Below are 14,746 nucleotides of genomic sequence, written 5' to 3'. Positions count from 1 at the left end.
GGTTGAGTGTGGACCCAGGAACCAAGAGGTCACTGGTTTGATTCCCTGTCAGGACATGTGCCTGGGTTGCAGGCTCAATCCCCAGTAGGGGGCATGCAGGAGGCAGCCAGCGGATGATTCTTTCTCATCATTGATGTTTCTATCTCTACCTCTCCCTGAAATTTAAAAAATATATATATACCTTGTCCTGTCCAGCTGGCTCAGTTGGTTAGAGCGTTGTTCCATACACCAAAAGGTCGCAGCTTAGATTCCCAGTCAGGGCACATACCAGAGGCAACCGGTTGATGTAGCTCTCTCACATCTCTCTCTCTCTCTGTCTCTCTCTCTCTCTCATCCCTCCCTTCCTCTCTAAAAAAAAAGGGGGGGTAGAAAGTTATAAAATTATGTCCTCTTTCTTCTTCTGTTTCCTTTTACTAAACACTTCCATTTGTCAGTCATCTTCCTACCACATACTGTGCACATGGGTACACAAACCACACTCTTATGTAACTTTACATCCTAGGTGTCTTAGTATATTGAAGATGGTCTGTAAGTTAACATTGCCAGTTAGTATTTTCTCCACAATCCTCAACTGGGACTCGGCTAGAAAAATTTGAGGTTGAGTGTTAGGATGGTCTGTATTAATTGGAAAACTGGAACATACCTAGTGGGTTTTGAAATGTGGAACTGTTTACATTTTAAATTGAGGCATTTTCCTTCATGTCTAACAGTTTCATAATCTAATGAGTAATTTATCTCTCTGCCTTGAATTTCACGTTTTCTGTCTTTAAACCAGAATTCTTAAGACAAAAAGTATCTAGCAAGCAATTAATATGTCTTTTCCATTAGGAAGCTTGATTTGACTGGTATTTTTTTCCTCAGAAGCTATTAATAGGGACATTGTCATCATGCATTTATTACTGAAGGAACAGTAACCAATCAGCATTTACTCCCTATTTCAGTGAATTATATAGTAATGGTCATCTACCTAGTTGCATGGCTAGAAACTAGAATGTGAGCCTATATTTCTTCTTTACCACCTTCCCCCATATCCCATCAGTTATGAAGTCCTGCTTTTACTTCTTCCTAAATGTTTTGCGAATAGGTTTCTTTTAATTTGTTTATATTAAAAGCTTGTCTTCCCTAGAATATGTCTTGCAGTCATTCCTGATTTTTAAAATCTCTAGACTGGACCACAGAACAGATATCAGGGGATTATGTTTGATCTAGCTGTTCTTTATGCAGGCTGGCCCTGAACTCCAGGGCTGGGCCAAAGTGCTAGTCAACCGTGTCCCAGCTCACTAACCAAGGAACCTCTTTGCTGCCCAAGAGAGCAAATTAAAGGCAGAGATTTGGTTTCTCTTCATTTGGAACCCTTTTGGAGGGGGTAGTTTTCTGATTCACATTTAAGTGTCCATGATATATGTAATAATATATACATACAGGTCTATTCAAGTTTTCTATTACTGTGCCGGTTTTGCCATTTCATAGAAATTTATGTAGTTTAAGATTTTTCACATTTATTAACATGTAATTCTTCATAATAATGTTTTACTTCTAATAGTCCTTAATCTCTTGTGTTTATTTCCCCTTTTTCATGCTGTCTTTATTTGTATCTTTTTTCCCCAAGCAGTTTTACCAGAGTTTGTCTCATTAATATTTTTCAAAAGAATTACAATTTTTAAATCATTGATTTTTTTTCTAACCTTTTAGTCTTTTTAAAGTGTTTTTAAAATTTATTTTCTGTTAAATACTGCTCCAGCTGTAATACTGCAAATTTATTGTGTTTTTTGTCACTCAGTTTATTTTGAAATTTTCTTTATTGTGTTGCCTCCTTTCTCACACAGTAAGAAATCTGATTCCCATTGTTTCCTAATATATTTTACGTTTTGATCAATTCCCAATATATGACCAACCTCCTGTTGCCACATCCTCCCTTGAAAGGATTTCTTTCTCATGACACCCAGGCTGGAACACCTGTGCAAGGCACCTTGCTGCATGGAAGCCCTCGACCAGCTTGGCCTTGTCCCTCTGCCAGGATGCCCTTCTCATTCCACTCAGGCTTCCACTCTGCATTGGACTGGCCTCCTATTGGGACACTTGCCTTGTGTTGCCCAATGGGCTCTGACAACCTGCACTGGGCTGCTGCCTTACACACACACATTTCTCCGTCCTCCACCTTACATGGACACCCTTCACATCTGGTTAGGCCGTAGCACCCTGCTCTGGGCCTCTGCAGCAACCCCTCTGCCACTCACAGATCCTTAACTTGCTTGACCCTACGTAATGGCCTTGGATAGGATTTCTTCAGGAAGGAGAAGAAGAGTGGAAGAGAAAGTCATTTTCTAATTTTACTACAGTCTGATTAGAGAACATGGAATGTTTTATTCTTTGGAACTAATTGAGATGTCTTATAACTAGTATAAGAGGTCAGTTTTTAAGACTATTCCATTTTTGCTGAAGGACTATATATACTCTGGTTGATTGATATGTATGTTTAAATGTATTTCAACTTATAAATTACATTATTCAAATCATTTACCTAACTTCATATATGCTTATTCTATTACTACTCTTTAAGTATTACAAGTATATAAAACGTATAGAGAACAAGTGAATAGTCATGTACACATCACTCAGCTTAAGAAATAGTGCAGCCCTGGCCAGTTCAGCTCAGTGGTTAGAGCTTCCATCCATGGACTGAAAGGTCCCAGGTTCGATTTTGGTGAAGGGCACATAACTCAGTTGCAGGCTCAATCCCCGGGCCTGGATTGGGGTGTGTGCAGGAGGCAGCCAATCAGTGTTTCTCTCTTCCACTCTCTCTGAAAAGCAATGGAAAAAATATCCTCCGGTGAGGATTAATAAAAGAAAGAAAAGAAATAGTGCATTATAGATACAATTGAAGCTCCCCCCCCCCATGATCTTTTTTCTTTCTTTCCCTTTATTTCCCCACAGAGGTATTTACTATTCTGAATTTGGTATGTCTTATTTCCATGAACTTAAAACAGTAGAGCAAGGCTGACAATTGATCATATGCATTATACCCTCCAAACTAGAATTTACCACAGCATACCAGAATTGCCCACAGGTGCAAGCATTCTCTTATATCAAAAAAGTTTCTAGCCCCTAGAAGGTAGTTGGGAATTAGTCAAATGTTTGTGTCATCTCTTACTGCTATCTTACTACTGCATCAGAAGATAAGAGCTTAAGTCTCTTAATTGATAACTGGGTATCTAAAAATATGTAAATATATGAGGAAAGCTATGACGGACATCTTGTTTCTTAAAAACAAAACCTAGCTGTGGTTAGTACTAAATAATTAGTTGATGATTTTGGTAATAAATGAGCAAGTTATATGGTTCTTTGACCAGTTATGGCAAACGGTTGTATGTATGAAAGAAAATCTAAATCTAACAGATGCATTAAGTTGTTTTTTTGTTTTTTTTTTATTAACCTTAAAGAGAGGAAGGGGGAGAGAGAAACATCAATGTGAGAGAAACATCCATCAGTTGCCTCCCCAACAAAGGATTGAACCTGCAACCTGGGTATGTGCCCTGACCAAGAATTGAACCTGCCACCTCTTGGTTCACAGGACAACACTCCAACCACCTGAGTCACACTGGCCAGGGCATAATTTGCATTTCTGAATTACCTTTGTTAGCTAATTGGATGAATGGTTGTATATATAAAAGCAGACTCTGTTGCCCTGGCCAGATGATTCAGTTTGTTGGAGCATTGTCCCATACACCAAGAGGTTGCAGGATGTGGATCTCAATTCCAGGGCACATATGAGAGGCAACCAATCGATGTTTCTCTCTCTCCCTTCCTCTCAAAAATCATTGAAAACATATTCTTGGGTGAGGATTTAAAATTTAAAAAAGCAGACTCAAGTCTTCAGGCGACTTTTCTAAAATCCTTAGAATTATAGCCAGTTATGTTGTTGCTATTAGGTGGTGACACGTTAATGTCTAAATTGGACTTAAGAGTTTCGACTCCTACGACCTTTATTTGATTGATCATTTGACTGTCTCATTTTAGCAATTACATATAATAATGGTTTCACCTTGTGATAATGTTATTTTGTGTGTGTTTTTTTTATAGTGTTAGATTCCTGTGGCCTTTTAAATGATTGAATAATGGTGGAAATGGATCCAAAATAATAAATGACTTCTCTACTGAGGCAGTAGAAGATTCTTCACATCACCTTCCAGTAGCTCAATTTCAGTCTTCAGGAAAGCAAAACAAGTGAAATACAGAAAACTGAAGAGAAGAAAACCTCACTTTGGAACTTTCTCCTTGACTCCTCCTAACCCTTGTCTTTCTACGTGTTTTAATTTTGCTGTGAATTTATAAATAGTGAAGACCAAAGAAATAGAAGACATATTTGAGAGCTTTATACCAAGAAATTTGCCTTGAAAGCTGCTATTCTTTGGAGGGCAAAGTATATCAAGTTCCTGTCTGATTTTTTTTTTATTTTTTATTTTTAAACACGATTTCTCATATCCTTAGATTTTGAAGGATAAAACAAATATAAATGCATACCTGCACACTATTTTTAGCAGCTGTGTAAGAGTGAGATTTGTAAACTAAGAGCTTTGTCGTGTAATGTTTTGCCACTGGAGTTGAGTGCTCAGAAGATCTTTTATAGCTCTTTAATACTATATTTTTGATTGTCACTTAGATGACATTATTTGCCCATGGGAGTCCACCTGTCTTTCTAGTTATGACCTTGCTATGAACAGTGTTTGTACTCACTGTGCAAATGTCCATGTATTATCTATTTAAACAACATCATAGTGCCATCACTCAAGGAAGTTGAATGAGGTGAACAATAGACATAGATCTTTCCCCTTCCCCCCATTTTTAAATGTAACAAATACTTTTTTATCTTCCCCTCCCCCTTCCCCTTCCCCCTTTCCCTTTTGGAAACGTGTCAGGAACTAGGTAGTTTAAGGTGAGCAATTGAGGGGACTGAGAGAGTGATCCACACAGAGCCTGGCTTCTTTGTGCTTCATCATAAGGTGTGCTGCTGGCCAGCCTTATTAAGCACCCTTCTAACGAGAACCTCGTGGGAAATCCAGCTGGCACACTCAAGGAATTCAGAAAACAGGACCACAGAGGTTACACTCTGGGGTAAATATTCTCCTATGTCTAACTTTGGAAGAAGACTGAATGTATATGTATCATGGAAAATATACTACTTTCTGATGTATGTAATTTTGGGGAAGTATCAGTTGGGTGGTTTGGAGACACTAATGGATCTCTAAGGAAAACTGATGATGGTGTTTGAGGAAATTAATGTGAACTAAATAGAACTCTTGAAAGGTTGTGTCTTCCTTCTCTAGGAAGATCTTTTCTACTGCTTTTGCCAGAAGTTACCTGAAGGAGATTAATCTCCTTTCATAAATATCTGTGATTTTGAGTAGGTGTTGATTCTTAAGGTTCTTCTGCTATAACTCAAGAATTCATTAGCTTTTTTCATATAATCTTCCAGATCTATGTCACATTTTTCTTTATGTATTTTTCATGGTCATATATTTATGGACTATTGCTTTGTTTAGAACTTCTCTGAAGTATGGATCCTGATCAGTAGTCTAGAGGGGCTCAGGGCGGGCAGGTCTTTCTGTAAAGAGTAGAATCTAAAATAATTACAAACTCCTTTACACATTAGTATCAAGACGTTGCAAGCATAAATGATTTGAGTTTTCTCATTTTCAGATCCTGGCAATGAGGTTGGATGCCTCACCTTGCTGAAAAGAGACACTGGACCTAAATGGCGCAGCATGACTTTGTTCCTGCTTGGCTAAATTTCTCAACACCACAGGCAGTTAAGGTACTGTTCCATTCCTATAGTAACTATCCAAATAACAGTTTTTTTTCATCCCCAGCATGTCTGTGGCCTCTGTTTTACAGTCTAGGTGTTTTTTGTATATTCAGCTTTGCCTGAGGATTTCAAATATGTTTCTATAGACTAATTACTTTTGTTTTAATAGGATATAATTAGGCAGACTAAGTCAGTGTGTACCCTGTTACTGTTAAGTGTGTACCATTTTTTATTATAGGCTAAGCTTTTTTCTCATTACATGGCACACTGAAGACTTTCTGTATTAGCTGTAGCACACTTTGGAAAACATACCTACTAACATATTACTGAGGGCAGAGGGGCAGAGGTAAAAGGAAAATGGTTTTTGGGGAAATGGACCTTTGGAATGAATGCATATTTATCTATAGTAGTAGATGAGGGGGAGGAAAATAGAAAGACAGGAATTGATTGCTACCTACTACCTGGATTCTAGAAATTCTATTTTAGTTAAATCCTAGAAATTCTATTTAGAGGCAGTAATTAATGATTTTAGGAGAAAATGTGTGTTACATTAAGAATAACGACAAATGGAACCGCCAGTTCTTATAAAATAAAGTAGCCCTAGTTACAGTGCACAAAACAGCCTAAATTATTGATAAAGAAAACCTTTAGGAAGCTAGCAAAGTTAAAAATGCTTCCCATTTTGCCAACCAATAGAGCAGGGACAAAGTTGATAGGTAGTCTCAAAAAAATTGCCTACCTTCCCTATTTTTAAATGTCAATTTTGGGGAAGATGTTTCTCGTCTAGCTAGACCCTCAAGCTTGTGCTCTAAACTTCAGCTTGAATTGCCCTTGATTGACATGATCTGACCCAAGGCTTTGGGGTGGTGGGCCTGAGGGATTAGGTGTGGGATCCAGGAAAGCATTTAAAAGTATGCAAATCTTATATCTGCAAAGAATAAATCATAAAGCACAGTGGACTAAGTAAAAAGAGAGAGAAAATATAATTTCAATATTTTGAATAAAGCTACAGTAAGCAAAGTTGTATGGTATTGACATAAGGATAGGCATATAAAGCAGTGGAATAGAATAGAGAATTCAAAAATAGTCCTATACATATACTGTAGTCAGTTTGTTTTTTACTAAAGTGCCAAGGTAACTTAATGCAGAAGTGACAGTCTCTTTTAACAAATGGTTCTAGAGCTGGATGTATATGTGGGGGCGGGGCAGGGGTGAGAACTTCAATCTTTACTTCATATCATACACAGACATTAACTCAGAGTGGATCATAACCTAAATTAAAAATTAAAAACCAGCCCAGCAAGCATGACTCAGCAGTTGAGCATCAATTTATGATCCGGGAGACCACAGTTTGATTCACTGTCAGAGCACATGCCCAGGTTGCAGGCTTGACCCCCCGTAGGGGGGCATGCAGGAGGAAGCCAGTCAATGACTCTCTCTCATCATTGTTTCTATCTCTTCCCCTCTCCCTCCCTCTGAAATCAATAAAGACCTTTTTTTTTTTTTTTTTAAGGTTAAAAACTGTACAACTTTTAGAAAAAGAATAAGAGAAAAATCTTTGTAACTCATTACAATGGCTAAAATAAAAGACTAGCAACACCAAGTATTGGTGAAAATATTAGTAAAATAGATGTAGCCCTAACTGGTTTGGCTCACTGGTTGGAGCGTCAGACCGCGGACTGAAGGATCTCAGGTTCGATTCTGGTCAAGGGCACGTACCTAGGTTGCAGGCTCGATCCCTGGCCCCGGTCGGGGCACGTGCGGGAGGCAACCAATTGACACCCCCCCCTTTTTCTCTCTCTTTCTCTCATTCACTCTCTGAAAAGCAATGAAAAAAATATCCTTGGGTGAGGATTGCAAAAATAAAGTAGATGTAAAAAAGTCTGTGCCCCAACCTATAATTTTTCTGTAAGCCCTTGTCAAATATATATATACTTCAAATGGCTTTTATTTTTAAAAGTATATCTTTATTGATTTCAGAGAGAAAAGGAGAGGGAGAGAGAGAGAAACATCAATAATGAGAGAGTCACTGATCGGCTGCCTCCTGCACGCCCCCCCCCGGGGATCGAGCCCGAAACCCAGGCATGTGCTCTGACTGGGGATTGAACCTCGATCGCCTGGATCCTAGGTTGACGCTCAACCGCTGAGCCACGCCTGGCTGGGCTCAAGTGGCTTTTTAGACTTTGGTCTCTGTCATTTGAGATTAAAGAATGTCATAGAATAAAATTATTTGGAATAAGAAGGGACATTAGAATTCATTTATAAAACTTTTGTAAACTGCTTTCTTTTTTGCGTAACCTCAAAGACTTATTCTTCCTGACCTCTTTCCTCATGTAAATGAGTAAAATGAGGATGATGCAAAATTATAGTATTGTTAAAAGTATTAAGTAATGTTTGAAAATAAGTGTTTTATAAAACTATAAAACTTTGTGTAGCTGTTAATGGCCTAAGAAGGTGGTCATTAAACCACTGATTTCCAATTCTGAAATAATTTACAGAAATAATAAGCTGTTCAGAATTTTTTTTAAGAAAACATCTTCATTTTCCCTTCCTATTGCAAGATTAACTTAATTTTTTTTTTTAAGTGTAAAGTTTTGCGATTTATTCTTTCCTGCAGGGCTTTTTGTAAATAATTGAAGTAGCTGCCTTTTCTTCCCTTTTGGGATAATGTGAATGAGTTAATGATTGAATATGTAACCTAGGACTTCTCTTATCTCAGAGGCCTGTGGTATGCTTATTATGGCCCATATGCTCATAATAGCAGTTTCTATCACTATTATTTCTTGTTTTCTAAAAGCCTGCTGCAAAACCTAAGAAAGAGATATCTACTTACCTGTTTTCTTCTCTATACTTTATCATCTTAGTCACCTACAGCCACCTTTGAAAAACACGGAGAGCACCTACCCCGAGGAGATGGTAGATTTGGAGTAAGCCGTCGTCGACATAATTCCTCTGATGGCTTTTTTAACAATGGACCTCTTCGAACTACAGGAGGTGAACCAGGACTGACTTCCATGATTATATTTAAGCTACTCATTTAGGGCAAGCCCAGCATGGGGGTGCATGTCCAGAATCTTGAAATGATCTTTCATAAGCAGAGTTCTCAGATCCTGCAGTAGTCATTACTCAACTATATTGGCTTTCTAAGTCTAACGTTATGTTCTCATGAGTCATTTATTCCGTGGAAGAACTCATGTAGAAATTATATTGAAAGAAAAAGATATATTTTGTGATTTCTTTTCTGTGGACTTAAATTTTTTATTTAAAAGTTCCCCTTAAGGGCTTTTGGTAATACCATAAATCAGATCAGGAAGCATCTGGACCAATTATTTCCAAATTTCCAGGAAGCAAACAATCTAATGTGTTACTTTTCTTACTATTCTAGATTCCTGGCACCAGCCCTCCCTGTTTCGCCACGATTCTGTGGACTCTGGTGTCTCTAAGGGAGCTTATGCTGGAATCACAGGGAACCTATCTGGTTGGCATGGCTCTTCCCGAGGTCATGATGGCATGAGCCAGCGTAGTGGGGGTGGCACAGGAAACCATCGCCACTGGAATGGCAGCTTTCACTCCCGGAAAGGCTGTGCCTTTCAGGAAAAGCCACCTACAGAGATTAGGGAAGAAAAGAAAGAAGACAAGGTGGAAAAGTTACAGTTTGAAGAGGAAGACTTTGTAAGTATGATGGTTTAGTTGTGTAGTTAAACAAATAATGTCTTAAGTATACCCTGTTAGTAAAGATAACATTTCAGAAATTACTAAAAATTGAGTCCCTAAGTTTAGATTTTTGTTTTTAGAGAGGAGTTTGATTAGCATGAAGATGGTAACAAAAATCTTGTGTAACTTTGAGCAAATCTTTGCTTTGATCTTTATGCCTTTGGAACTTAAAAAAAAAAATCCTTAATTTCTTTTAAGTTTTGTAAGGTACAGTATTCAAATATATAATTATGTGAAAATGTAGTCTTTCATGTTAAGTTGTCTTTCTTCAACTCTCAGAGGTTTTTTTCTCTTACATTTTTGCCCTTCTATAAAATAGTAGTTGTAATGAATAAACATGCAGTCAGTAGTACTCTAGCTATTGCCAGCGTATTCAGTAAAACTTGATGCTATTGTGTGTGGACTTACATGCCTTTTTGGGTTCTAAACAAATCCAGGAAAGACCAGTGGGAATGATGAAAAAACAAAATCTCTATTGGTCATCACATTTTGAGAACTTAGTGAAGTCCTCATTAAACTTACCAATCAAAAAAGTTTAATTGTATTATTATTATTACAAAATGAGTTTCTTTTTGTAGTTTTATTCCATATAATTAAATGAACCCACTGTAATTATAATTTATATCCGACATGAATATTTCTCTAAAGTTCATCTTATTCTATGACCACAACCAGCTGAGCATATAGAAAACAAGTTTATTTTGAGCTCTTTAATAGTTTTGTTTCTTACTTGCTTTGGTAAAAAAAAGAGATTGTAAAAGACAAGTAGTGTGAGGTAAAGTGAAAGTTACGTAGAGTACCTTCTACACTAGGTATTATACAAATGATTGGCATAGTTTGATAAAAAGGTCCTGATATCAGTTTTGTGGTATTCCAAGTGGGAGATGAATTGACATCAGAAAGAAAAATGTTAAGGTAGCATCTATCGTTAGCTGCTAGGTGATTTAAAGGCAAGTTTGCTGTCAAGTCTGAACAAGGCCAGTAAGGGCAAATTTATTTTGCATTTATGTTTTTATGAAATATTCTAAGTGCACATAAAGTATGAAGAAAACAGTCAAATTAGCATATCACCTGACTTTGTGAAATACTAACATTTTGCCAAATATGCTCTAGACCATTATTTTACAAAAGAAGTAAAATATTACAACTTTCCATCTGGCCATAGCCATCAGGGGGACTTAAAAGGCTCAGTTAAATGAATTCTAGAAAACATGGAACAGACTCATAAAACCTCTTAAGACCTAAATTCCTTTCCACTCAAAAATTGTAAACCATCTGTTTTGTGTAGAGGTTGTTCGCCTATAGGTTAAACTAAAAAAAGAGAGAGGTAAAATATTACACATACTGTTAAAGCTTTCCTAATCTGTTCTCCTTAGGAGAGGTAATCACCGTCTTGATTTTCAGTGTTTTATCATCCTCATGCATCTTTTTTTTTTTTAATATGTTTTATTGATTTCAGGAAGAGGGAGAGAGAGAGAGAAACATCAGTGATGAGAGAGAATCATCGATTAGCTGCCTCCTGCATGCCCCCTACTGGGGATCAAGCCCAAACCCTAACTGTCACCTCTTGGTTCATAGGTCAACACTCAACCACTGGGCAACACCAGCTGGTCTTCTCATGCATGTTTTTTATAAACTTTTACTATATGTGTATATCCATAAACACTATGATATCATTTTGCCTGATTTTGATCTTTATATGATTAGTATTGTATTCTTTTATTTGCTTTGAGGTTTTTAATTGTTTTGAGGTTTATGTGTATTAATACATATGGCTCTAGATCAGTGGTTTTTAATCAAATGCAAGTCCCTACCCCCCACCCCCACTCCCCAATCTTCCCCTGGAGCAATTATCTATAGAAAAATTTTGGATGTCCCACCTTGGAATAGTGGTATTGGCATCTAGAATATAGAGATCAAAGATGTTCCTTAATATCCTATAATGCATAGGACATCCCCATAACAAAGAATTAATTGACCAGCCCAAAATGTCAGTAGTACCATGGTTGAGAAATCCTGCTCTATGTCTTTTTTCACTGCTCTATAATAAATATTCTGTTGTGTGACTATAATAGATTTATTTATCCATTTCCTGTTGACAGACATTTAGGTTATAAAAGATCTTGTTTTACAGGATAAATGTAAAGGATTGGGACTGAGGTAACTGAGGAAGGAAGAGTCAAAAATAAGATTTTTTCCCAAAGTAAGATGATGCATAATTAGTAATTAATTTGAAAAGGAAAAATAGGAAGAGCAGAATTGGAAGGAGAAGATAAAACGGCCTGAGTGAGATCTAAAGACAGGCAACTGGAAATAGAATAATAATTGAGGTTTATGGATGGGGAGAATCACCCAAGGAGAAGAATACATAGAGAGAGGAGTTCTACAGCAAAACTTGTGGAATAGCAGTAAGGGGGAACTGAGACATAATTGGTTGAAGGGGATATATTAAGAAAGAGTAGTGCCCTAGCTTGTTTGGTACAGTGGTTAGAGCGTCAGCTTGTGGACTGAAGGATCACAGGTTTGATTCCAGCCAAGGGCATGTACCTCTTGGTTGCAGTCTCCATCCCTGCACCGCATGTGGGAGGCAGCCAGTTGATGCATCTCTGGCATCAATGTTTCTCTGTCTCTCCCCCCCCCCCCCCACTCTCTCTGAAAAGCAATGGAAAAAATATCCTCAGGTGAGGATTTAAAAAACAACATGGACACACAAAAAAAGAATAGTCAAAAGTAACAAATTAAAGGTCTTTGGGACCTAATTGTAGAAAGTTATTTTGTTTCAAAACACTGTTAGTTGCCTGGCCAGCATGGTTCAGTGGTTGAGCATTGACCTATATGGTTCAGGAGATTGCTGTTGGATTCTGGGTCAGGGCACATGGTTGGGTTGCAGGCTCTATCCTCAGTAGGGGGTGTGCAGGAGGCAGTCACTCAGTTACTCTCGCATCATTGATGTTTCTATCTCTCCCTCTCCCTGAAATCAATAAAGACATATTTTTTAAAAAAATAGTAACAGTATTAGTTTTTATCCCTGGCCGGGTAGCTCGGTTGGTTAGAGTGCCAATGTTGCAGGTTCGATCCCTGGTGAGGGCACATACAAGAATTAGCCAACATAAATAAGTGGAATAAGCCCTGGCTGGTATGGCTCAGTGGTTAGCATGGGCCTGCACACCAGAGGATGACGGTTTCAATTCCAGTGAAGTTCATGTACCTGGGTTGCAGGTTCGATCCCTGTCCATGGTCAGGGTGCAGATTGGAGGCAACCAGTCGATGTTTCTCTCTCACATCAGTATTTCTCTCCCCTCCCCTTCCATTCTCTAAAATTCAATGGAAAAAATACCTGCCCGGCCGGGCGTGGCTCAGTGGTTGAGCGTCGACCTAGGATCCAGGTGACCTGGGTTCGATTCCCGGTCAGGGCACATGCCCAGTTTGCGGGCTCCATCCCCAGTCGGGGGCGTGCAGGAGGCAGCCAATCAATGACTCTCTCATCATTGATGTTTCTCTCTCTCTCTCTCCCTCTCCTTTCCTCTCTCTGAAATCAATAAAGATATATTTTTTTAAAAAAATGGAACAGCCAATTTTTCTCTTTCTTGCTGTAAAATCAATAATTTTTTTTTAAATGAGCAAGATTTGAATGGCTATTCACAAAGGAAGAGAAATAAATGGCGTGGTAATTGGTTCTTTTGTCACATGGCAGGACTTCCTGGAACAGTTTTAACTCCTGGTGGCTGATGTTCCAACATGTGCTAAGCCTTGCTCCAGCCATGTGCATTTGTTTAGTTGAGGTGACTGGTGAATGCATGCATTTACTAGACCTATTCAGTATAAACTTAAAATTACAGTAATACACATAGAAAACTTCTCTGTGAAATTTTTAACATGCACATTCCAAAAGCCTACTTTTATATAACAGACTTTTGTCTTTAATGGACACCCCCTTGCCCAAATTAGTCTGTTATATCACTGTTTTACTGTACTAAAATTGAGGTTTTTAGAAAAGATTCTACCAAAAAAAACTAGCCTATACTCTTAAAAATGTTAAGGTTTTGAAAAAAGTTTCAAATTATAAAGAAAACCAAAGAGAACAACTAAAGGCAACAAGTGGACCTAGATTAGATATTGGATGGGGAGAAAAACTTTGTGTTGCTAAAGAGACATCAGTGTTATGGTTTAAGTAAGGGTTTTGGATTAAATAATAGTATTTACTGTTAACCTGATTTTTACAGTTATACTGTGATTATGTAAGAGAGTGTTCTTTTAAGGAAATACATAGTATAAAGCATTTGAGGGTGAATGACATCAAGTCCTTCAACCTGGAAATGGTGTGGTAAAAACTATAGCTGCAGCAAATGAATGGTGGAGCAAATGTTGCAAAGTGTTGACATCACTGGTGAGAGCAAAGAGCAGGTCGTCAACTCTCCTTTTGTGGTGCAAGTGCAAAAGCAGGGCTTCAAGGTAGCATATTAGATGGAGCCCATTGATGAATACTATACAGCAGCTCAAGAAGTTTGATGGGAAAGGCTTTGTCTCAATTACCAAGGAAGGCCTGGCGCTGCCTGAGGATAAAGAGGGGGAAAAGAAAATGGAAGAGAGCAAGGCCAAATTTGAGAACCACTACAAATTCATGAAAGAAATCTTGGATGAGAAGGTTGAGAAGGTGACGGTCTCCAGCAGGCTTATGTTTTCACCCTGCTGCATTGTTACTAGCACCTACTGCTGGACAGCCAACATGAAGCATATCATGAAAGCCCAGGCACTTTGGGACAACTCTCCAATGGGCTAAAAAGCACCTGAAGATCAACCTCAACCACCCCATTGTAGAGACTCTGTGGCATACGGCAGAGGCAGCTAAGAATGACAAGGTTGTCAAGGACCTTGTGCTGTGCTGCTCTTCTGGCTTCTCACATCAGGATCCCCAGACCCACTCCAACCACATTTACTGCATGATCAAGCTAGACCTAGGTACTGGTGAAGATGAAGTGACAGAAGAACCCAGTGCTGCTGTTCCTGATGAGAGCCCCCCTCCCCCATTAAGGTTGATGAGGATGCCTCTCGCATAGAAGGAATCGATTAGAAGTGTCTACCTGCAGACCTGTGCCCTCTGTATTAGTGTATCCATGGCTCCCCCAGCCCACCTGGTTTCCTGTGCTGTCTAGTGTTTTTTTCTCTCCTGTCTTTCTGCCTAAGTCAGAATACAACAGCCTCCAGCCTTCCCTTCCCACATTTGACATC

At 38.5% G+C, this 14,746-nt stretch overlaps 1 protein-coding gene across 5 annotated transcripts in view; it reads left to right on the top strand.

The window, feature by feature from the left end:
• GPBP1L1 (GC-rich promoter binding protein 1 like 1) overlaps positions 1-14,746 on the top strand; it is a 37,468-nt gene that overhangs the window by 9,155 nt on the left and 13,567 nt on the right. For all 5 annotated transcript variants that reach the window (XM_081145959.1, XM_081145962.1, XM_081145958.1 and 2 more), the window contains exons 2-5: positions 4,081-5,112; positions 5,698-5,812; positions 8,668-8,797; positions 9,189-9,475. In XM_081145959.1, the coding sequence (XP_081002085.1) occupies positions 5,753-5,812; positions 8,668-8,797; positions 9,189-9,475 (477 nt within the window). In that variant the 5' untranslated portion in view covers positions 4,081-5,112; positions 5,698-5,752. The remainder of the gene's footprint in view (positions 1-4,080; positions 5,113-5,697; positions 5,813-8,667; positions 8,798-9,188; positions 9,476-14,746) is intronic.

This window comes from Miniopterus schreibersii (genome assembly GCF_964146895.1).
Source record: "Miniopterus schreibersii genome assembly, chromosome: 8".
Lineage (NCBI taxonomy): Eukaryota > Metazoa > Chordata > Mammalia > Chiroptera > Miniopteridae > Miniopterus > Miniopterus schreibersii.
The sequence above is the reverse complement of the archived record's forward strand: the minus strand, read 5'-3'. Positions and strand labels throughout refer to the sequence as shown.